The sequence below is a fragment of the Astyanax mexicanus genome, chromosome 4 (assembly GCF_023375975.1).
Source record: "Astyanax mexicanus isolate ESR-SI-001 chromosome 4, AstMex3_surface, whole genome shotgun sequence".
Taxonomy (NCBI): Eukaryota; Metazoa; Chordata; class Actinopteri; order Characiformes; family Acestrorhamphidae; genus Astyanax; species Astyanax mexicanus.
Genome location: NC_064411.1, coordinates 16385704 through 16409567, shown reverse-complemented (window position 1 = coordinate 16409567; position 23864 = coordinate 16385704). Strand labels below are relative to the sequence as shown.

At 35.9% G+C, this 23864-nt stretch overlaps 7 protein-coding genes across 11 annotated transcripts in view; 3 read left to right on the top strand and 4 right to left on the bottom strand.

The window, feature by feature from the left end:
• LOC125801412 (zinc finger protein 239-like) overlaps positions 1-23864 on the bottom strand; it is a 294118-nt gene that overhangs the window by 201257 nt on the left and 68997 nt on the right. The gene's annotated exons all lie outside the window — the stretch shown is intronic.
• Positions 1-23864, bottom strand: part of LOC111196651 (zinc finger protein 850-like) — a 491117-nt gene that overhangs the window by 404833 nt on the left and 62420 nt on the right. The window lies entirely within an intron of this gene.
• Positions 1-23864, bottom strand: part of LOC125801367 (zinc finger protein 41-like) — a 170168-nt gene that overhangs the window by 83903 nt on the left and 62401 nt on the right. The gene's annotated exons all lie outside the window — the stretch shown is intronic.
• Positions 1-23864, bottom strand: part of LOC125801282 (zinc finger protein 271-like) — a 179360-nt gene that overhangs the window by 99319 nt on the left and 56177 nt on the right. The window lies entirely within an intron of this gene.
• Positions 1-23864, top strand: part of LOC111189864 (zinc finger protein 271-like) — an 85173-nt gene that overhangs the window by 29747 nt on the left and 31562 nt on the right. The gene's annotated exons all lie outside the window — the stretch shown is intronic.
• LOC125801304 (zinc finger protein 271-like) lies at positions 7510-10704 on the top strand. 2 transcript variants are annotated; one of them, XM_049477816.1, is made up of 2 exons: positions 7510-7555; positions 9006-10704. In XM_049477816.1, exon 2 carries the CDS (start codon positions 9152-9154, stop codon positions 10205-10207), a length of 1056 nt encoding a protein of 351 aa, XP_049333773.1. In that variant the 5' UTR covers positions 7510-7555; positions 9006-9151; the 3' UTR covers positions 10208-10704. The 2 variants fall into 2 exon arrangements, with proteins under 2 accessions (XP_049333773.1, XP_049333772.1); XM_049477815.1 differs by lacking the exon at positions 7510-7555 and adding an exon at positions 8837-8910.
• Positions 13525-23864, top strand: part of LOC125801196 (zinc finger protein 271-like) — a 173161-nt gene continuing 162821 nt past the window's right edge. Inside the window, exon 1 of the mRNA XM_049477529.1 lies at positions 13525-13632. The gene's annotated coding sequence lies outside the window, so the exon portion shown is untranslated. The remainder of the gene's footprint in view (positions 13633-23864) is intronic.

Here is a 23864-nt window from a genome sequence, read left to right as displayed (position 1 = left end):
AACTCTAACTTTGATCCATCCCACAGGGTCGTTACCATTTACATCCACCCCGACCCCTATGAAAAATGCCGAAGATTTTTCCCCATTAGGATCGGATTGCCACTCTAATGCAATGGTTATTAGATTATTTATCGGACCATTATCTCTTTGTATGTTAAGTTTATTCCATTTCTCCCGCTCACGAGTCGCCCAGCGTTCGCTTGGATCCCAATTGACATGCGTTGACCTAATTACGTGTTCCCACTTGTTACAAGGTCTGGCCTTATAAGCTGCTTGGTCGGAGTTATGGTTACACTTGAGATTATCATCACGGGACCAACACAAGTACACCGCTTCCCCCTTGGACCCCTGCTTACCACGTAACCATGTCGCATAAGTTCACTGTCCATGTGGTCATCTCACCCCAATAATAGTCTAATTCTATACCTCCCCAGCGCCTGATGCATTTTGAGTTAGACTGATTGATGGTTGATTGTTTGGTTCTATTAAGCTGTGTGGGCTTGTCTTTAGTTGTTGCGTTTGTCGGGTGTACGGTTGCTGATGTGTTTACAATTGTTCCCTCTACCGTTGTCAGTTGTTCTTGCTTTGAGACAATGGTCAGTGTTATTATCATTATACCCATGAGGGTAACGGTTATTATGACCTGGAGCCATATTGGAATAACTAGAGGAAGTGCTGGTTCGTTATAGTGTCCGTACTTTGACCTGTCCCACCCCCTTTTTCCGTACCAAGCCATTATTAAACCATAAATGTGTTTTCCCTCTAAGTTTCCCACTATTTAATAAACTTGTTATCTTACAGCCTTATATGTGTAAGTGTTAAGGTTACAGAGTGTATATATATTTTTTTACAATTCCGTTTTTTCAAGAGTCCAAGGCAACCTGTAAAGAAACAATGTCCAGGACAACCTGTAAAGAAAAACAATGTGTTTCCCCTAATTTAGCAAATCACAGTCTATAACCCTATATGTGTAAATGTTAAAATTACAATGCGTGTTGTTCTTTTCTTTTTTATTCTTCTTTCTTCTTGCTTCAGGATTTTGAGGTTAGACTACCCCTGCCCCACGTACGAAGAGCTTTATTCTGGCTCTTGATGTCTGCAATATCAGTGAATGAAAAGTATGAGTTGGTGTGTGATAAGACTATGTGTGTTCTTTAATGAGATGTGTTTAAGAGTCTCTGTATGTAGTGTACTGTGACGCAATCGAAACGTTGCTGAATGAGTTACTCCCTCACTTCCTCTCCTCCGTCACAGCCAGGCACTGACGGCCCCTGCTGTGTGCTGTCTGCTGCTGTGGACGATTCAGCTGCCCCTCCTTCCTGCTGCGGGCCTTCGTCTGAATCAGACGATTCAGCTGCTGCTCTCTCGTCTCCTCCTGATTTCAGTTAGCGACCTCTGGGCTGTGTGGCTGCACACTGGCTCCAGTTGCACCATGTCGAACCCTCGCCTTTCAGTTGATCTGCGTGCGTTGTTCTCTCAGTCACCTGGAAAGGCTCAATCCAGCCATGCTCGTTCCCCTTTCGTGCGTAATGGCGGAGGAACCCTCACTCTGTGTCCGGACTGGTCCACCTTTGCACCACTTTCTCCTTCTCCCCCTGTGTAAACAGATCTGAAACGAGACTTTTGTATTCGTTATAATCATGTTTAAGGTTCTCTATTCATTTTGGAAGTCTTTTAAGGGGTCCTCCGTGTCTCCTTCCTGCAAGTTAAAATACAAGGTTAAAATACATTTATCACACTTAACTTGAGCTCTAATTTCCCCTTGAAAGTTAATTATTTCATATTTAAATTTTGTCTGTGCACAGATTTTAGCCTAATTTTTGTTTTCTTACCTTCTTCAGTTGTCCTGATTTTCAGTTATACTCAATCATGATCTTTACTGTCAAATGTGCTTTAAATCCCTAACATTTAGTCATTTCTTTAAATCCCTAACTTTTAGTAATTTTCAATTTTAAATTGCAACATTTAATTATCATCACCATTAATTACTTGCTTTTACCTTCCTTTTGTTCACATCCCTTTCCCTTTTAGTGTAACTGCTTCCCTGTGGCTCTGTTATATCCAAATTAGCTCTTACAAACACTACTAATGTTCACCACCCAGTTTACCACTAGATACACACTATTTCTCGTGCATGCGTACACTCACAAACTCAAACACTTCCACTCTCACAAACACTACCAAAACACACCTCAACTCTGCAGTATCATCGTACAGACCATATTTTACTGCTTCACAGCCCAAAGCTGTTGCTTTAAATGCACCTGCTGTTAAACCTACCCCTGAAAGCTTCTCATATTGTATTGGTAAAACTATATAGATAATAGATAAGAAACAAACACCTGGAAATACATCTAAATCATGTTTTTTACATAGATCGTAATGATCAGCTGCTCTATTTTCCCCTCCATATCCACACTGATTGATAGAATATCAGGGCCCAAAGTTTTAAATTCTGCACAAACTACACATAATGTGGCTTCTGTCTCAGGAATGGTTCCATATTGATGTACTGGGCTTTCTTGGGTTACTTTTGCTTGAACTTCAAAATTACTGTTTGTGGCTATATTATTTTACCTGCCACTTTAATTTTCTGCAGTGTGCTATTTTACTAAGAAATTATATTTCTGACTTTATTCAGTTCCCAAGATTTTTATAAAGCCTTGATTTCTAGATTTGAATAGAAGTGCTTTAAGAATTGGGAGAAGTGGAATGTGATTATTTTTCTCTGTATCAATCGTTCCATTACAGACAATAATATTATCAATATTAATAAACACAGATGTTATGCTTTGTTTTGTCCACGTTATTATAGCAAGTAAATCCAAACAATGCTTTTCATTTACTGATCAATATGTTCAATATGTATTTATGCATATACAATGCCAAGCAGATTGCTTTTCACAATGATCAACAATACATCTATTTCCTTAAACAATTTATCAAGCCTCACACATTGTTTTTCTTGTTCAAAAAATGGCTTATATGATGAATAGTCAAAGTTCAATTTTGTGGATTGTAAAGTGTCTACATTTCTTATTTTAAAGTTAGGATTGAGTTTGTCTTAAAAGCTAAAACTTTTACAATATTGCTGAAAGTAATTGCTCATCCGCATAGTGGTTGTTTTAAAACCATACTTTAAAAGATAAACAAGCTAAAAGTTAAAAAAAATGCTCTATGTCTATAAAATAATGATTGGTCAAAATTTTTAGTAATAGTGGTGAGGGATGAAAAAGGTAATAGGTTTAAAAAAGATAAAAAGTATAAAATAATTATTGGGCAAATAATGGTGGTAATAATGATCATCTATTTACATATCCCCCTTTTTCTGAAACAGAATTTCTGTTTCAGAGAACTTAACGCAAAATTGCTTCACCCGTTTACTGTCCATTGGGCTGGTCTACCCCGTCCAGGCCTCCACTGACACACACCCCATCACTTCATTCATCCACTCACTCTCCCCCTGGGCTGCGCTTCCCCTCCATGATGTTTTCTCCGGTTTCTGTTAAAATGCATGTGGTGGTCAGATCGAGACTGTGCCTGCCTTAGGTTGTCCCGTTGTAGTACGTTGGGATCTTACCCGTCTTTGGCTAACCAGCCTAGCCCACTGAACCACACACAGCGTAGCAGCACAGTTTTATCAACATTCAGTGCTGTAGTGTTCCTGCAGGGCACTGTTAGGGAGCGCAAACCCAGGTATGTCACACCGTCATAAACTCACACACTGGTGTTTACTGTGAAAGTCTGTGCAAGGCACCAAGTACCCATGGTTTATTATTCGTTATTATTGTATACATATTTTATTTATTACCATCATTATCACCTGTTCTCTTCCACGTAATTTAGCTCAAATTATTTGCTTTGATGCCACTGCTCTGGACTAGACCCAAAAGAGTGCATGTCAATGAATAATTATTCAGATTTGGCATCAAAGGTGTACCACAAGGTTAAATTTTGGTCCAGTTTTATCTAATATATATATATATATAAATTATAGTGCTGGCTCTGCTTCTCAGATTGTAAACTTTACCATTATGCAGAGGAAACAATTTTATATTGCTTAGCTGATTTTGTTCATGCTACAGCCAGAAAATTATGCATTTGTTTTATAGGTGGCATTGTATAAGCATGAAAACTAAATTTATGCTGTTTTCCAGATCTCTTTCTAGTCTAATTTAATACCGTAAAGCAAAGAAAGTAAAGCAAGTTCTTCGTTGCAGAAAGTACAGCGTATTGAAAGCAAAATAGAAAGCTCAATTTTTTAATATATTTGATTATGTCCCCTTATCAGAAAGATACCCAATGCCCCGTAGCTTGAAATAGATGCAACACTGCGTTTCCTTTAAAAAAAATAATAATAAAAATAAAAATAAGGTCTTTCCGCACTGGTTTCTGAAATCTACTCTCGCTCTTAAGATAATCAAAATATTAGCATAGACGGATATACATGAGATCATAGAGAAATTAGATATTACATCTGTCTGATAGGTGATGCCAGGACTGAACTGAGATCAGTCTGAATAAGAAACGAATAGTAAGATAATTAACTAAATCACCTGATAGAAAAAGCTGTGTTTGGAATGGCTCACTCATTAATTCATTCACTATTAACTATGTAGCACTTTCTATTCATTGAACTGGTTATTTAAGAATCAAATAATAAACCATGTTTATGTGGAATTTCTAGCATACATCTTCTGTACAATATTATTATAATATAATGTAATTAATAGGGAACTATATGGGGAAAAATGTACTGCTCAGTTTTTACAAAGCATGGCCAATCCAAATTGCTTAGTATTTCTGCAATAGGAAACGATTTCGAAACAGCCACACACATTCATTATTTTCATTATTAGATTTGCTTATAGAATATAGAGTTAGACATATGTCCCTGTTAGGTTAGGGCCCCCAAGATATAGTCCAATACCCAAAATTAAGCTAATTATTTTCCTCAATTCTGACTCCCCCTTTTTTTCTTTTTTTTTTTGTTTTATTAGTTTTGCTAACCAACCCCATAATCCCTGTATTAAATGCTCTAAATTCTCTAATTATCTATCCAGTCACACACCTCTCTGACATCATTCAACAACTTAATTATTCATATTAACACTTCCCCAACCTTGCTTACATGAAAGTATACTTTACTCATGATTGGGTATTCACATTTATTCTCACAAGATACACATTTTCTGTTTCTCTCACAGGAAAACTGGACACGCACACTTTCACACTCGCAGGCACACTTTTAATCCCTGTAACAGACACTCGTACACCCTTTTCTTTTTCTCTCTGTCAGTCGCACATACACAATCACAAAGTCAGACACACTCAGTTCCTGGAATAAGCACACAGACACACGCATACTCTCTCACACTTATTGGCCACAGACTCACTTCCCTCAAACTTATAGTTTATACTGCTATGTATACCCCGTTTTATTTGTTTTCTTTTACCCCAGAGAAGACACGAATAAGCAATGCACACAAGCAGTGGGTCGCCGCCCACCCGCGAGATACCGCTCCCGGTCCGCCTTCGACTATACCTAAGGACCCCCGTTCACACTTTTAAGCTACTCATTTATTTTAAACTAACACTCACGCGCTAATGAAGGCTTTCCATATGGTCCCAGTCACGCTTCTTAAAGCCCGCAACTTTCAACATGAAACGCCCAATATATGAACCCGATCTTTTGTCAATTATTTCTATCTGTATTAATAACAAATCATTAATCTATGGGAATACAGCCCCCTGCCTGGCAAGGCACACCTGTTATCCAATGCTCTGCTACCCTCTAATGTGCACAGAAATATCTAGCAGTTACATCCACAGCATCATACAGTAACTCTTAGTTAAACAACTTGTAAAACTTCGTAGTAGGTACAGCGTCTACTAATTTTTTACCAAATTTCTTGAGCAGGAACAGCATCTGCTTCTTTTTTAACTAAACTATATAACACTTGAGTAGGAACAGCATCTACTCTTTTTTAACAAAATTATAAAAGACTTTGAGTAGGAACAGCATCTACTCTTTTTTTTTGTTTTTGTTTTATTTTATTTGTTTTTTGTTTATTTTTGTTATTTTCTGAACCTGTTTACGAGCGGATCAATCTCGAGGTGAGGCTTACACCTAGCCTTTATCCTTTATCATCATGCAGTGAACGAAATGCTTCAAGCATGAGCTACGCAAGTCACACAATAGATTTCATATGTTATATGTTAATGTGTTAGTAGCACGTGGTTAGTCCGCCATACAATAGATCCTATGTGTTAGTAAACGCCTTATGTATCATGTGGGTTAATTTGTCATATAATAGAGTCTGTGTTAGTCACATGCCTGATCAAACAATGTTTTAAAGAATATATATTGTGGTTATTGGTTAATCTTCTTATATAAATGCGTGTAAAATACACTGTGAGTAATAAAAATGATCAAATATAATGTGAGTATTGGTTAATGCATATAAAATACAAGGTTTCACACAATGATTATGTAATTATAGATACTAAGATAAGTAATCATAATTGTAAGATATTTGTCAATACACCCAAGGTATAATAAACAGTTACTCTTCAGTGTCTAGCCATAATAAGAGAAAGTGAGCAGCTAGCCATAGCTCACTTTATCTCAGTCCTAGGCTGTATTCGAAATGGCATACTACTATACTGCATACTGCACTAGTATGTACTGCATACTACACACCGCCCAGTATGTAGTATTCGGTACTGCAACACTTTTGATTGTAGTACCCTACACTCTCCCGTGACACACCAGTCAGTGCTCTGAAGTGCTCAGAATTCCTCAGAGTGAGTTGTAAACAGAAAGAACATGAAAAATGTCCTACCTTTTCATTATCAAGACTAATGAGATCTGCATACTGTCCAGAACTGCAATTGCTGCTTTTATTTTAGAGTTTAATGGAAGTGCAGTTAACCCAATTCTAACAACCATTTAGTAGCAGCCCCCACAACCCAAGTATGTTCCAGTTATATTTAAATATGTTTTCCTATTTATTTTAGTAGATTACTATTTTCATCTATGTAAGTACCAACAAGAATGTTGGTTTAAACAAACTCTCATTCATATTTACACAATCTCAACAATAAAAGAAATGAGACAAGTTGCATCACCGCAGAGATAATTATTAAAGCTTATAAACTGCAGTTTTAATCCATTTAAATGAGCTCTGGGTGTAACTCCAGCATCAGTAGCAGTAATGCTAGTAAATCTACTGAATAAAAACATTAGTTTTAGAAAATGGAAATATAGAGGCACGTTTTCTTTCCTATTTTAGTGAAATACTTTGTTCTACTTTGTAAAATTAAAGGAAACCCCCAGAGAAGTAGTTATACAGTGTTATAAATGAGAGTTTTAGCTGATTAGCTCCATTCAGCTCCATGCATTGAGGACTCCCTCGCGGGCTCCCTCTAGCGGTGATGGGTATAATGTGATATAGCGGGGAGGGGGCGGGGCTCTACATAACCCGGATGACGCTGAGCTTCCGTGGTCTGTAGCTGGAGAGGAGGAAGAGCGGGATCAGCTGAACTACAGAAGGTACGGAGAAGTTTCTCTCTCTCTCTCTCTCTCTCTCTCTCTCTCTCTCTCTCTCTCTCTCTCCATCACGCTGTTCTACATTCACTCCTACACCCACATCAACACCACCTTCAGCACCTTCAGCATGTGCAGCATTTACACCACCAGCACTGGATCTTCTCCTAGCTCTGCTCAGCAGTCTGCAGTAGGGGGTCGCGGAGCTGGGGATGGGGGGGCTTTACAGATCATACACAGGATAACGGAACCTCACACTCCTGCCCCCCCTCCCCCACATCACTAACACACACCTGAGATAAATCAGTTCTGTGGAAATTCCTTTTTAAGTTTATGTGATCAGTCTCTACACATTTCTTAGTTACACTAGTTTAGTTTAGTTTAGTTAATTTTCCTTTACTTAATCCGGTTCCACCACAACAGTTGCTGGTAAGTCATGTGACTCTCCCGTCAAAATAAAAGTCCACTTGTAAAATATTAAATGTAAGAATGAAAGATTTAGTGATTATAGTGAGGAAAAGTTCAGGCAAGAAGAGGAATTTCACAAGTAACATTTATTAGCTTACTGATTTAACAGAAAACTTGCTATTTCACTGTAATAACAAACACAAATATTAGCAAATTACAACATCTTTAGCCCCGCTGTTTTTAAGAAATCCCAGTTAAACCATTACTGTGGAATACAGTCTCCAGCTGCTCTTTTGCTGATACTTTAATAATGATGATAATAATAATAATAATAATAACAAAAACATGAATTTGATAATAAAAATAAGAAGAAGAATCACACTTTGAGCAACTTGATAAAAATACACAATTAAACATTTGTGTAAGAGGTTAAAAAGACTACAAAAATAATTGAAAAAGAACTACATAAAATAACATGAATTCTTACAAATTGTTATAATTGTGTTAACCTTTAGTAAACAAAAGAGACTCTTATGTTTTACACTCCTGTTGGAGGTTGGTTGATGTGTTGTAACAGTAAAAAGGTCATTATTTTGCTGTGATTTTATTTTGAACTACAATTCCCTGCACCAACAAGACAACTGCATCGGATCAACATTTCCAAAAAACACATCTTGAACTCAGGGTGCGCATATCACTGTTAGCCTGAAGCCAGTGTGGTGGAAAATAATGAACTGTTATCAGTTGTTGTTAAAAAAAAAAAATCAGGTTTGTGAAGCATTGATTTGGATTAATGTATTTGGTTAATGTGTGGAAACTTTTATAAATTGGTTTAAAGGAAAAAGCTTTGGACATCATCTGTCGTGATGAAGAACAAATCAAGCATCGGCAATGCGATTCGAACCAATGTGTGTCGTTTTTTCGGCACACGCCTCAAAGCTTCAGATTAAAGGGTAACATCACTCACTTAGAATGACTTAGAATCTCTTTAGTTAATTGACCTGCTTTTATTTTAATATTCAATGGCATTTTTCTTTGTGTTTTCCAGAAATTAAAATATTTTCCTGAAATTCATCACCAACAACCAGGATATTTAACTAAGAGCAAAGTTAAACTGCTGAAAGAGGTAAAGCAGAAGCCTTCCTGAAGAATCTCCAGAACACGCAAAAATTGTTTGCTACATTTAAAAGACAAATGAAGCCAAGTCCCGACATGGAGAAACATCAGCACTCTGCCAAGAGTTTTACTAAACAGAGTAATCTCAAAAAACACCAGCGCATTCACACAGGAGAGAAACCACATCACTGCTCAGACTGTGGAAAGAGTTTTAATCAACAGAGTCATCTCCAACGACACCAGCGCATTCACACAGGAGTGAAACCATTTCACTGCTCAGACTGTGGGAGGAGTTTTAATCGACAGAGTCATCTCAAAAGTCACCAGCGCATTCACACAGGAGAGAAACCATATCACTGTTCAGACTGTAGGAAGAGTTTTATTACACAGAGTAAACTTAAAATACATCAGCGCATTCACACTGGAGAGAAACCTTATTACTGCTCAGACTGTGGGAAGAGCTTTAATCGACTGGAGACTGTCAAACGGCATCAGCGCATTCACACAGGAGAGAAACCGCATCACTGCTCGGACTGTGGGAAGAGTTTTACTGAACAGAGTGCTCTCAAAATACACCAGCGCATTCACACAGGAGACAAACCGTATTACTGCTCAGACTGTGGGAAGAGTTTTAATCATCACAGTCATCTCAAAAAACACCAGCGCATTCACACAGGAGAGAAACCATATCACTGCTCAGACTGTGGGAAGAGTTTTAATCATCACAGTCATCTCAAAAAACATCAGCGCATTCACACAGGAGAGAAACCTTATTACTGCTCAGACTGTGGGAAGAGCTTTAATCAACTGGAGACTGTCAAACGGCATCAGCGCATTCACACAGGAGAGAAACCGCATCACTGTTCGGACTGTGGGAAGAGTTTTACTGAACAGAGTGCTCTCAAAAAACACCAGCGCATTCACACAGGAGAGAAACCGTATCACTGCTCAGACTGTGGGAAGAGTTTTAATCAACAGAGTAATCTCAAAAGTCACCAGCGCATTCACACTGGAGTAAAACCATATCACTGCTCAGACTGTGAGAAGAGTTTTACTACACAGAGTGATCTCAAAAAACACCAGCGCATTCACACAGGAGAGAAAAATGTCCCAAATTTGTCCCATGGCAATTAAAAGCGCAAATCATAAATTCCACCAGAAACAAATATGAACTGTATTTAACAATGGATTTTACAGGTTCAGCAAAACTATTCTTATCCAGGGATGATGTGTATAGAATTCCATGTTATGTTTGTATGTCTTGTAAGTTTGAATATTCCAGGACATTCTTTGTGAGACAGAGCTCAGTTTTTAGGTTAGTTACTGTTGCGCAGTAAGGTTACAGGCTCATTCACTCCCTCTGCTGGTGTTCTTGTTTGTCTATGGTTCAGTCCAATTAAAAATCTGTTACTATAGAGGGATATAGAGGGATATTTGGTTGTGTTGGATTACTCAAGTTTTATACTCTCTTATCTTTTCCTTATTGAATATTAAATGTTGCTTATGGTTTTTTTAATCTCCAAAGTTACTAAGAATATCCAAATAATGTAGTTTCTTAATTGTTTTTATCCAGTACAAACTATTATCTTTGTATAACTTCACCTCTATATTTACCCATGTGTGTTTTAATAAACGGCTTTTATATTGCAGATCTCCAGTCTCATTGTGTTTTCTCAACACATGTTTGACATGAAACCTATAGGCCTGAGATTGTCATAACCAGTTATATTAAGACTATGGTTTGTGTTTTTTTTCTCCTAAATCTCTTGTAATGTAACTATGCATAACCAGTCATATTAAGACTATGCTTGAAGTGCAAACAGAGACAGAACATGTTTTAAGCACAGTACAGTCTTGTTGGTCACTCTGTTACCGTCTGTCACTCTGTTAAAAGTAGCAGAAGCATCTTCTATGCCAGGAGTATTTAATTAGAATTCAGAATGATCCAGTTATACAAAATTCCTCGCCTGTCTCTCTGTCGCACTCGGCGTGACTTTAGTTCCCATTCTCGCCCAGGCTCACTATCTCCTTATAAAGGCGTTTTTTCACGGCCATGTCCCAATTCAACAGCCGGAGCAGCGGGACCGCGACCCTGACAACACGGGTTCGAGCCCGCGTGAGGAGCGGTGTGTTTATTTATTTATTTTTTCCACGTCTGCACAGATCTGATTGACTGAAGAGAGTGGTTGGTGATATTACCTCACACGTGATTGGTCTGTGATTTACTGCGCCGCAAAGCGTGTATACAATTAAACCCTTCTCAATAGGTTTGGGTCCGGACCCGGACCACGGTCCGCCCGTGACCTCTGTTCTATGCAAATTCCCCGAATTTTCCTCTTCTGCTCACTGCTCAACCACCAAACTCGCTGCTACTGTGTTGCCAGTTGCCAGTGTTGTATCTTAAAAAGTCCACACTAAACTGTGAGAGGTTTAAGCTTGACGAGAAATATCGTCACGTCTTAATCTCGTGAGATCTCGTGCCACGATACAGGATTTGCTATTTTACTGACCAAATGTATAAACAAAGCATTTCCTGTTTTACTGTCTATTGTTATTGTTAGCTAGCCTAGCTAAATGTACAAATGTAGCATTTGCTGTTTTAATGACTATTATTATTGTTTGCTAGCTAGCTAAATGTTCAAATATGCAGTTTGCTGATTTACTGAACATTATTATTGGTAGCTAGCCTAGCTAAATGTATAAATGTAGCATTTGCCGTTTTACTGACTTTTATTATTGGTAGCTAGCCTAACTAAATGTCCAAACAACAGTGTTTGCTGTTTTACTGACCATTATTATTGGTAGTTAGCCTAGCTAAATGTACAAACAAAGCAGTTTAACAGTGTTTTACGGCCGGTATTTATTTATTTTTTATTTCTTGCATATTTTTTTTCTTAAATGTAATTTGTATTCTCTTTCAAGCATTCATTCGGTATCTCAGTATGGGATACGCCACTCTCGCATATTCCTCATGTAGCCCCGGCTAATATATATATATATATATATATATATATATATATATATATATATATATATATATATATATATATATATATATATATAGCACCTTTTAGATTTTACAACTGTGAGATAAAACAGATAATACAAATAAAACTGATATAAACTACAAAGTGAAATATACAAGTTAGTGGAAAATTAACACTACATATACATATAATACAGAATAAGATACAGAAATAATTTTAACTATACATGCAGAAAAAAATATGTAATAAAGTAAAAAATAAAGTAAAGTAATGCTTAATCTTCCTTTGTTAATTTTGATTTATGTGGTAACTAATATGCGGAAGGAAGAAAAGCTTGCGCATTTACTAACAATTCCCTACTTTACCACATGATGCCACTAATTCCCGCTCTCTCCGCACACTTTTGAAGGCATACGCATGCCTTAAACCTTGCTTAAATGTACGCTCGTTTTCACACCAAGTATTTCTTTATAAATCACAATTCTTGCGTGAGATGTTGCTTACGCACATTTCTGCCCTCTTTTTATGCGTACGCACTCTTTATAAATGAGGCCCCTGCTCTTTATGAGGCTTTGATTCAGCAGTAGATTCTCTCCTGTCAGATTCCTGTCAACATTAGCCTGTTAGCAGCTAACAGAGTTAGCAGTGAATTAGCTCTCTTTCCCTTATACTGTTTAATAAACTGAGAAAAGCACGAATAATTTATGGGTAAATTTATGAGATTAAACTAATTCAGATTTAATTAGTATAATTAAAGGCTGATTTTTGGTAAGTTAGGAAAAAGCTGAATTAGCTAGCTTCCTAGTGTTGGCTAAGCTAGCTACTGAATGTACCCAAAGTTTCTGAGGAGAAAGAGCATTTATTTTCTGTTTTCTGTGACCTAGAAAGGTTTTTAAACGGTTTGGAGGAACTAATTGCCACCATTCTAACAATTCTACAAATTACTATCTGTTTTAAGCTAATTTGCCTCAGTAAGAGTAAATTATCCTCAAATTTTACCTCAGTTTATTTAATTGTTAGCGTTTACTAGCTAACAGATTTAACGTTTATTTACAGTTCTTAAACTTAAATTTAGTTGTTTTTTTTAAACATTACTCACACCTTCACTGTTTCTTATAATTCATATATTCTTTTCTCTACAGTGTACAAATCAGTGAGTCTTGGTGAATGTTTCTGTTCTTATTATGGTAAATAGGGCCTGCAGAGATTTAATAGAAGAATCTGTTCTTTAGAACATAATGTTTTATATCATTGTTAGAAGCACAAACACACCTGAGATTATTTATATTTATTTATATTTTACAATTACTGAGCCAAGAGTTGGCCCAAACACTTCAGGAGCTAAATAGCTCCTCCACTGAGTCCCACCCACAGTGCCTGCAACCCTCATGCTTCCGCTTGTTTAGCCAATCAGAGCGATGCTGAGACTGAGGGGCCTCAGTTGGGGGCTTGCATACCACATATAGAGAGGACTTCTGTAGAGGAACAGTGGAGGTAGTGGACGGTGTGCAGCTTAGTAAAGTTTTGTGGGATTACCGAGGACATTTGATTCTTGTGTGCATTCAGATACCTGTAAGTACCTACACTGCTGTTTATTCATAAAGTGTCGATAACTATTACTTACTAAGTTGTAGGTGTACTTTCAAGGAGTTACATGCTATGCTAACTGATCAGCTCTTTGTATAGCTCTGTATAGCTTCTAGCTGTTTCTGATCTGCCTATTATTATTACCAGATAACACCTCATAGAAGTGTGTATCTTTGTTTAGTTGTTAGTGTTTGATGCTTTGTATTTAATTGGTAAATTAAATGATTTAGTAGATGCTTTGAACAGAACAGAAGTATTGGGGATAAATCAATAAGGATCATTATTCGGAATACGGTTTATATTTCATTTTATTTTTTTGGTCAAATGGTGAAAATGTTAGCTACAATAAGTGCATTTATAATTATAATAATCTTACCACAAAAAATATATATATATGTATAAAAGGACGGGACTTTTATTGTGATGTTAGTTCTATCTCCGGTAAATCTTAGTGTTGCCTGATTCAATTACCTGTTCTAGAAACGGAGCTGACCACGTTTAGTAGGCTCCGAGTTAAAGTTAGAAACTTACCTTCAGTCAAGTTCGTCTTAGAAAGAAATATATTTTTTCTTATAATGTTAATTTTATCAAAGAGTTATGTCTCCTGAATCAGAATACATTAATAAAGTCCCAGCGCAAAACTGTATTACCCAGCAACACTAGTTTTAGTACAGTCAAACCTGTGAAATCTACATATTTATACTATTCGCCTAGTATAAAACATGCTGGCAGTGGCTAAAGAAATGTATTTTTCTCCATAATGCTTCTTTAATTAAACATTAAATCATGTCGTTAGACATATCTGTATATGTTTAACAAAATATTTAAAATACTGGTAACATTTATAATAAATGTACATCAATTAACCATGCTTACAACAGTTACAAACATTGTAAAATGCCTAAACTTTTTTTTAAATGACAAATATTTAAACATTCTTTTTTTATTAAAATTCCTTAAACTATTGGCTCAGATCATAAGTAACAGGATATACTACATTTTTAATTCATAATGCCAAATATTTCTCAACCCAAATGTTAGTTTCTTCTATTCCGTTTCTTCTCAGTTTTTTTTCCATTCTTTTTGTTTAGTTGTGTATTTTTTCAAACAATGTCAAAGTGCTTAAAGTGTGATGTGACATCTTATTTTTATGGTCACATTCACATCTTTTATTGCATTGTATAATAATAATAATAATGACAATAATAATAATTATTATTAACTATTATTATTAAGTATTATTACAGTGTTTTAACAGTGTTTTATTAAACAGCATGGGCATAGATACTTTAATTTGCTAACATGTTTTATTCTGTGTATTAATACAGTACAATATGGAGTTTTCAGTTAAATTAGTAAGCCAATCAAAGTTAATAAAAAAAGTAAAATTCCACTTCTTACCTAACCTTCTCGGTAAAATCACTTCGAAAACTAATTATTTCTTTTAAAATTTAAAAGATTTGTGCCGCGCATGCGCTCTGTAAACTGAGCAGGGGGCACAGATCGGGTAGCCACAGCTGTCAACAGTTTTCGGCGCACAAGGGATTTGACTGTTTTTGGACGAAACCTGTTGACTAAAGCAGATGGCATTTCCAAGGTTCTCTATCCATGTCATTCTACGTACATATCACCACAAAATATAAGCAAAGCTAATTCTATTGATTTTCTGTTTTTGTGGAAAAATAAGACTCATCATATTAAAAGGTCCCAATTAGTTAAAAAATACGAGAAAGGTGGTATTAATGCATTTGACTCTGAAGCCATGATTGGCACATTTAGGATTAAATGGCTAAAAACCTTTATTATGCATCAAAATTCAATGTGGTTCCATATTCCAGGTTCCATTTTTTAAGAAATTGGGAGGAATTGATCTCTTTCTGAAGTGTAATTTTGAAATTAGTAAGATTCCAGTCAAATTATCATACTTCCGTAAACAAATACTTCAGTTCTGGAAAATGATTTTTCAACATAACTTCTCTTATCATGGATCAACTTTATGGAATAATAGGGCAGTCACAGTGGGTAGGAACTCAATATTTATAAAATATTTGTATGACAAATGTATTGTTTTTGCAAAGGACCTTTTAGATTGTAATGGAGATCTCTTAAATTTTTCATCTTTTAGTGGATTTAGTTTTAAAGATTTTAAGAAGGTGTGCAAAGCGATTCCTTTAGCATTGATTCAGTTAATCAAGCAACCACCAGAAACAATGATATTTAGTTACAAGTGGGTCAGAATACTCTTAGATTAAAAACAAGTTGAAGTATTTGTAACCCATTTGTAACATGCCTAATTTAAAGTTAAACTGTGATAGTTTAATTCCATATATCCATACTACAAAATAAATTATAAATAAAGCATAGCTATTTCATGGGATAATGCAAGATAGCTAGGTTATAACTAGTTATAACATATCTCAAAGCTAAGTTAGCTAATTATAACATTTTAAAGCTAGGTTAGCTAGCCATAACTTATAATTTGAAGCTTGGTTAGCTTGTTAATTTAGTTATGTTAGCAAGTTATAACTTCTAAATTAAAGGTAGGTTAGCTAGTTAAATTAAACGTAGGTTTAGCTACCCTGATAGCAGACTACTCCGATCCGGATCCGTTTTACCTCCGGCAGATCCGCGCTACAGTCAGGTCTGTTTAGTGGATCTGGTCCGGCTTCACTCCGGGTTCGGGTTATGATTGTGACTCACGTTCAGATCCGTTTTACTGACGGTAAATCCGCATAACAGTCCGTCTCATTTCACGCCTTCCATATGACTTCGGCACGAAGTCAGATACCAGATGTGAGTTCAGTGTGAGTTCAGTGTCAGTTCAGTGTCGTTTTGAAGATCCAGGCCGCATCGGCGGAGCGGCACAGGAGCGGGAGAAATTCAAACTCAGCGCGAGGACCAACTGACATCTGCTGAATCTGCGCTTCAGGTGAGTTAACTAGCTAACTAGCTATCAGCGTCATTTAATTACATCTATTGCTCATTTTTAATCTTGTATATGCTAAAGTTGATTTATCACGTGTATGTTGGATAATATCAATTGTTTTTTTGTGTATTTAATGTTAATTGTTGTCAATTTGTAGGCAAAATTGACAAAAAGCTTCAGTTAACGATACCAGTTAGTTATGCTAGTATTAGCTAGTATAACTAGCTAAGCTAACCAGGCTAACTAGCTGAAATAAACGCTGTTAACTCATTTTGCTCGAGTAACACACCTTTTTTTATTAAAATAGACAACTTTAGTTATTCTTAGAACCTTAAATAGTTGTGTTTGGGCTTAATTATAATAAAGCTCATCAGACGTTTTCCTGCTCCACCTTAAATCGTGCAGCAACATGGCTTACTGACATTGACATATTTAAGCACTGTTTAAGGTGGAGTGGGAAATACAAAGAAGCTGGCCAAAAGTAAAAAAAGAAAAAAGAAAAAAAAAGTAATTATAAATTTTATAATTTGTTATAAACACAACTAAGTTACTGTCAATAAAAATATGAGGCTGCATTTAACTTATTATTTTCCAGCATAAACTTTTCCATTCCACCTTAAATTTATTCTCACGTCGTGGCGCACGAAGGAGCTGGCCAGTGTCCATATCAGCAAAATGTGAATCTTTAGAATAATAATTGGGTAATATTTGCTAGCCTAAATCAGCATATGTGTAGTAATATTAAACAATATCTGTTCTGATTTCAACTTAAAAACACCTGTTCAAAGTTACTACAATATATTAATTATATGCATTTGCTTAGTAGGGCTGCTGAGGGCTGGGGACCTGAGATAAGGTGAGATACAATTATTTTAGCTAATAAAATGTATGTTTACAGGTTGGATCCACCTAATGCATTTTATGTTTAATATTATGGTAGTCTTGTTTGTTATACAACATATATTATGTTAATAGTTTATTATTAACTAACATGTTTTATGTCGCTAACACACTGCTAAGTCAAACTAACTTGTTTATTATAATATTGTGTTGTATTGCAGTACATTTTTAACATTGGGGGAATATAATAAAAAAGGGCATATTAAGCTAGCTAATTCCAACTGCATTTTAAATTATAAGGGATTTCTACCAGCTTTAATTACTATTAATTTATTACAACACATAAAAAACATACATATACTGTTAGTCTGAGAATATCACGTGACCTCTAAACAAATCAGACACTTACACTGACTTTGACATGCCATGACCTGACAAGTCTGAGAAACCAGCCCCAAGCTAACATGCTAGTCACAGGACAGTTTTACAATATACTCAGCTGGACTTCTCTATGCTTCAGACACTGAAGTTCAGCATCCTAAACTATAGTCTGATAGTATAATATTCAGACATATGTTAACTCTCCAGTCTCCAGTCACTTATTTGTGTTCCAATTTTTACAAATCATCTCTCATTCACCCTGTTTCACTTGTAGTATAAAGCCAGTTCAATAGGCCAGTAATGTGAATGGTCACAAAAATATTCCATAATAATAAGCCTTTGATCAGTGTTTGTCAGAAAGCAAGAAAGTAATTGAATCAATTTAGTTGCATTAGGTTTCTAATTTGTAACTTAATTGTTGCATGCAATGAAAAAAAACAAACACTTGATCATATGCTAAAATGTCATAATTATAGATAGTCATATGGTCATTCCTCAATTTAACCTTTTCAGTAATACTTTTAACCTTAACTTAAATATACACTTAAAAACAATAGTTGCATGCTTAAACTGTAATGGTGCAACCAGAAAACATGGGTGATTTGACAAAAAAAAAAAAAATCTCAATATATGCTCCAGAAAAATTGTGATGTGATAAGATGTGACAAAAGAAATAAAAAATCTATCTGACTTGTAACACCAAAACACTGCATGCTGTGAATATATATGTTTAAGTAGTAAATAAAAGATAATAGCACTCTTTGTGGTATTTCAGTGACTGTTAGCTGCACTGAATGATGTTGTTTGAGATAGTAAAATAAAGTTCTTATGATGCTCCTTTAATTAAGAAAGCCAACCATTTCCTCAAAATGTTCATTGTATGATCTTTTTTGTAATTAAATCGCACACAGATGGTTACTAGCAGGCACAATATTATGGGTATAGTTATTCTATTCTTAAACATTTTTTAAATTAGTTGTCAATTGATAAAAAAAATCTGGTTATCACAATTTGTTGATTAGTCAGCTTAAGGGTGCATTGTGTAGGATTTTCTTGATTATTCATTTATATTTTTAAAGAAGTAAATTTACAACTTCAGCATTACTGTTCCACTCCATTGATGTGTAATACACAGAATAATATTCCTCTCATGTCTGATCTGGGCTCCACTGTGTTAAAACAAGGCTATGCAAACATTGGGGTGGTCTGCTCTCAGAACTTACATACCCTTGTTTTAACACAGTGGAGCCCAGATCAGACATGAGAGGAATATTATTCTGCCTATTACACATCAATTGAGTGGAACAGTGATTCTGAAGTTGTAAATTAATTTTAAAAATTATGAATTATAAAAAAAAAAAAACCTTCACATTGCACTTTTAAAAGAAATGAGACTAGTGCTTGGTGACGAGGATTATAATTGCACTGTATATTTCTGAGTGGGTGTACTGTTTGAGCAGCTTGATTGGCATTAAACTTGAGCCATATGATGGTTGCTAGTGGGCTAGGAAAGTAAATATGTGTATGTAAACGGGAAAGATAGGAAGAGAGAAATGTGATTTAGAACATAAGATTTAGAGGAGTACTCAGAACCATCTCAACATACAGGTGCTGGTCATACAGGTCATTTAATTAGAACATCAAGAAAAAGTTTATTTATTTTTGGGGTACTGTGAAGAGGAAGATGTGAAACGGCAGACCCAACAATGCAGAAGATATAAAGGCCAAAAACAGAGCAACCTGGGCTCTCAAGACCTGAGCAGTGCCACAGACTGATCGACTCCATGCCATGCCACATTGCTGCAGTAATCCAGGCAAAAGGAGCACCAACTAAGTGCTGTAACACGCTCATACTTTACATGTTAATACTTTTCAGTTTGTATTTCTAAAAATCTTTTTTTTGTATTGGGCTTACTGAAATAATAATGATATTCTAATTATATGACCAGCACCTGTGTATACTGTCCGGCCAACAAAAAGGACATATGGATTTGACTAAGCATTTTTTTAACTGAGTTGCCTCAAGGCCATGACAAGGTATTTAATAATAATTTTAAGGAACAGCTTGGAAGTTTTTTTTTTAGTTACAGTACTTATTCATTTCTTTTTTAAAGAGAGAGAACAAAACTGGTATGTTTTTTTCTGAAATGTTCTTAAAAGCTAAGTACTGTGTAACCTAGTTCTAGAAAATTATTCAAATTACAATACTTTCCCGAAAACCTTCTTAAGTTACGTAGATTATTTAGATTTAAATTATGACGCAGTTGATAATGAATTACATATTAATTACTTATTTGGACAATGTATGTAATTATGTTTTTCATTTCTCTGAGATTACTAGTATTAAGTTAAAATTATGTAACTAACTTCATACTTTTTACAGGAACCAATGTCTGGTGTAACATTTTCTGTCTCTTTATCAACATTTTCACTCTTACACTATGCATGTTTTTCTGCATTTATAGAGGCAGTGCAGAGGTGTCATGCATCTCAGAAAGCCAGCAACGACGATATCTGCAGGCATGCCATTCGCTGGTTCAATTTGGCAGCAGACAGAGATGGAGGGCGCAAAAAACCTGCAAGCTCATAAAATCAATAATTCCTCTTAATTGTTAACCTTTGTCATAAATATTTCTGTTTATTTAAAATTAATCTCATTGAACCCATTTATTCTTAAAATACAATTAATTAGCTCACAATTATAACCTTAATAAACCTTCCATTTGCAATAAAATGTTAAAATTCACATGATGCTGCTTCACATAATTTTGTTTGCACACGTCATTATTCATTATTCTTTTTATGCCATAGAAGTGAATGGGCAGAAGAAACCATAAGGGCTAGAGGGCTGTCACTTGATCAAATGCACCGCTATATACACCGCTACTCAGGACATGAGTATGATCGGCCGCATGGGGGTGCTATGGCAAAGCTAAACGCGTTAAGCCTTGTTAGCTAGATGATTCTTTTATTATATGATTCCTTGGTCCATGACTAATGAAAAAGATCAATAGAACCATGACGATCTGCCCACTTGGATTTGTGCTATTTAATATAATTGGCTAAACCTATTTTTGCTAACTCCTTCTAGGGGGTTTGAGCAATCGCCACATATTTGGTATTGAAATGTTCAGGGGAGTGTGAACCTCAATATGAAATTAGTAAACAATATGGCCACCTACACATTAGTCATTTTGAGGCAGAGGCAAATTTATTTTAACAGCTGTAACTTGTGAATGCATAACCTGACAATAATTCCACTTCACAAGTTTGATCAGAAAATGTTTTAGGTCACATTCCAGTTCTGGCAAATATAAAAGCCAAAAGGGGGCAGGGATAAACCTCATATAATTGTTTCTCAGCAACCAGAAACCCAATCAAGCTGATATTTTGCCTGCTGCATCAAAGACCAATTCTATAAATGACCATTTAAGGAAAATGTCATAATTGCCAGCACCATTACCCAATGAAGTTCATGTTTATTATTAAGCAGAAAATTTGCATTCTGTATCAGAGGCCAATTCTATAAATAAATATATGCAATAACAGTATGATCCTAAAAAACACGTTTTGAGCCGAACTTGCCTTAAAGGGCCTCTGTGCCCTCTACTGCTTTGTAGTGTAGTAATTTTCAGAAGTGCTAAATATGTGACAACAAAGCTTTGAACATGGATCTTTCATGTATAGGTTGCTGCAACAGTGATTAATAGTTAGGTTTACAAAACTTATTGCCTCATTTAGTTTAGTTTGTTCATTATTTGCAAATAAGTTTTTGGATAACTCAATCTGGATACATAAAGTCTGATGCAAATCTGATGTATGGTAAGTTAAAGTTCAGCCTTTATTTAAAAAAAGAAAATGCTTAACTTACAATACTGAATGTAATTTTGTTTTTTTATGTGTAATCATTTACCCATCAAATCACCTAACAAGGTAATTAATTCTATTTTCCAGCAGTTCTGTAATTAATTTTGACTTTAAGTCTGTTGATACACGTTTGATTTGATATGTTTGCTCTTAATGTAGCATTTATCCACTTTCTTATTTTAATTGTTTGTTGTGCCACTGCACTAAAAACTTTAAGGGACACTGTAAGATTTTCTTGATTAATTTATATACATTTTTAAAGAAGTAAATTTACAACCATAAAAATTAGTGTTCCACTCCATTGAGCTGTAATATACAGAATAAAAGTCCTCTCATGTCTGATCTGGGCTCCACTGTGTTAAAACAAGGCTATGTAAGTATTTGCGTGCCCTGCTATCAGAACTTTCTCAGCCTCGTTTCAACACCGTGGAGGTCAGATCAGACATGAGAGGAATATTATTCAGTGTATTACACCTCAATGGAGTGAAACAGTGATTTTGAAGTTCAGAATAGCTTTTAAGTTTGTGTTTTGTTTTCTGTCTGCGCTTGCTGCATCTCCCCCTCGCAGGATCAGCCTGGATCCTAACAGTACTTGATGCACTGAGCAGTGACATTATACAGAGAGTAGTTAAGGTAAGAAATATACATTTCTTTCCTTTTAAAACATTTGTGTTGTTACGTATAATAACAATTACATCAGGCGTTATCAGATCGAGGTTCAAATTATCAAATCAAATTGTTGGCGGGGACCATGTCTGTGCTAACTCTATACCCTTGAGTAAAGTAACCAAGTACTAATACTTCATTACTTTTCATCCCTTTGCTTTATCTTAAATGATTGCCACCTTTTGAACTAAAATAATTCCTAATCAGTTGTCTATTCCTGACTAGAAAACTAAAAATAACAGTTTTAAATGTTTTGCTTTTTTTTAAGCTGGAGAGAACTACTGCAGGATTTCTCCAGACTCACTGTTGTAATTACACATGGTCACCATGACACACTAAATAGGACAGGGGTGTTTTTCCTGAAAGTGATCAATCTTAGCGAATAACAAACAAACTAACGCATGACGTGAGAAAAGAACGAGCCAGTTCTTCAAGTGTTTCCCATAGAGCTTTGCAAAAAGTTCAAAGAGCGTCTTTGTTGACTCCTCCCCTTTGCAATTCCTGTAAATCCTGTATTTCCTTGGGAATTCCATATAAGTGTGTGTATGGTGCAGTAACAACTGGGTTACAGAATGCACAGACTTGGAGTCTGCACACTTGCTAAGACCGTGACCATCACCAGTTGTCTGCAGGAAACCACCTGTAGCATAAAATCAGTGGGATAGTTAGGTGGTACATGGTGGAACTCTGTGGAACTGAGTTGACCTAGAGGCACACATATATACAGTGAGGAAAATGAACACCCTGCGACTTTGCAAGTTCTCTCACTTATAAATCATTGAGGGGTCTGAAATTTTCATCTTTGGTGCATGTCCACCGTGAGAGACATAATAAAAATCCGGAAATCACAATTTATGATTTTTTTTAAATAATTTATTTAATTTACAACTTTCTCAGCAGGATTTGGTATCCGCAAAATGGTTCGAGGTCCTCAGCCCTCGCCTCCCCCAGCACAGAGGAAAACTACCAAGGGCGGTACTCTCATTATAGGAGATTCAATTGTTAGACATTTAAAAGTATCTAAGAGTAATGGCACAATTTCATGTCTTCCAGATGCTTGCATGCTGGTAGTCGGCAAGCGGCTCCCTGGGGCGCATTGCCAAAGCAGGAACCCCGGCACCATCGCCCTCCACGTGGGGATGAGCTTTCGGGAGCGACCGGTTCCGTTCCACAGAGACAGGCTTCTCTCTGTGAACATCGAGGCGGTGCTACGCTGAGACTGACTGTCTCTACCCAGTCACACCAGCCAAGTAGGTTTGTTTGCTGGTATTTCTGCTTGTACTATTTGTATGTCAATTCTTCATAATAGTGTAAATAAAACACGTTATCAAAATAGCTGGAAAATCTGTTTTAACAACTCCATTAGAATTAATACAAACTCGTCTGTCCTTCTGAGTTACAGCAACAACCACATTAAATCGGGGCTGTTAAATATAAGATCGCTGGCACCTAAATCAGTTACTGTAGGTTAAATTATCATTGACAATGCACTCTCTATGAGACATGGGTTAAAACTGATGGATATTTAGCTCTAAAT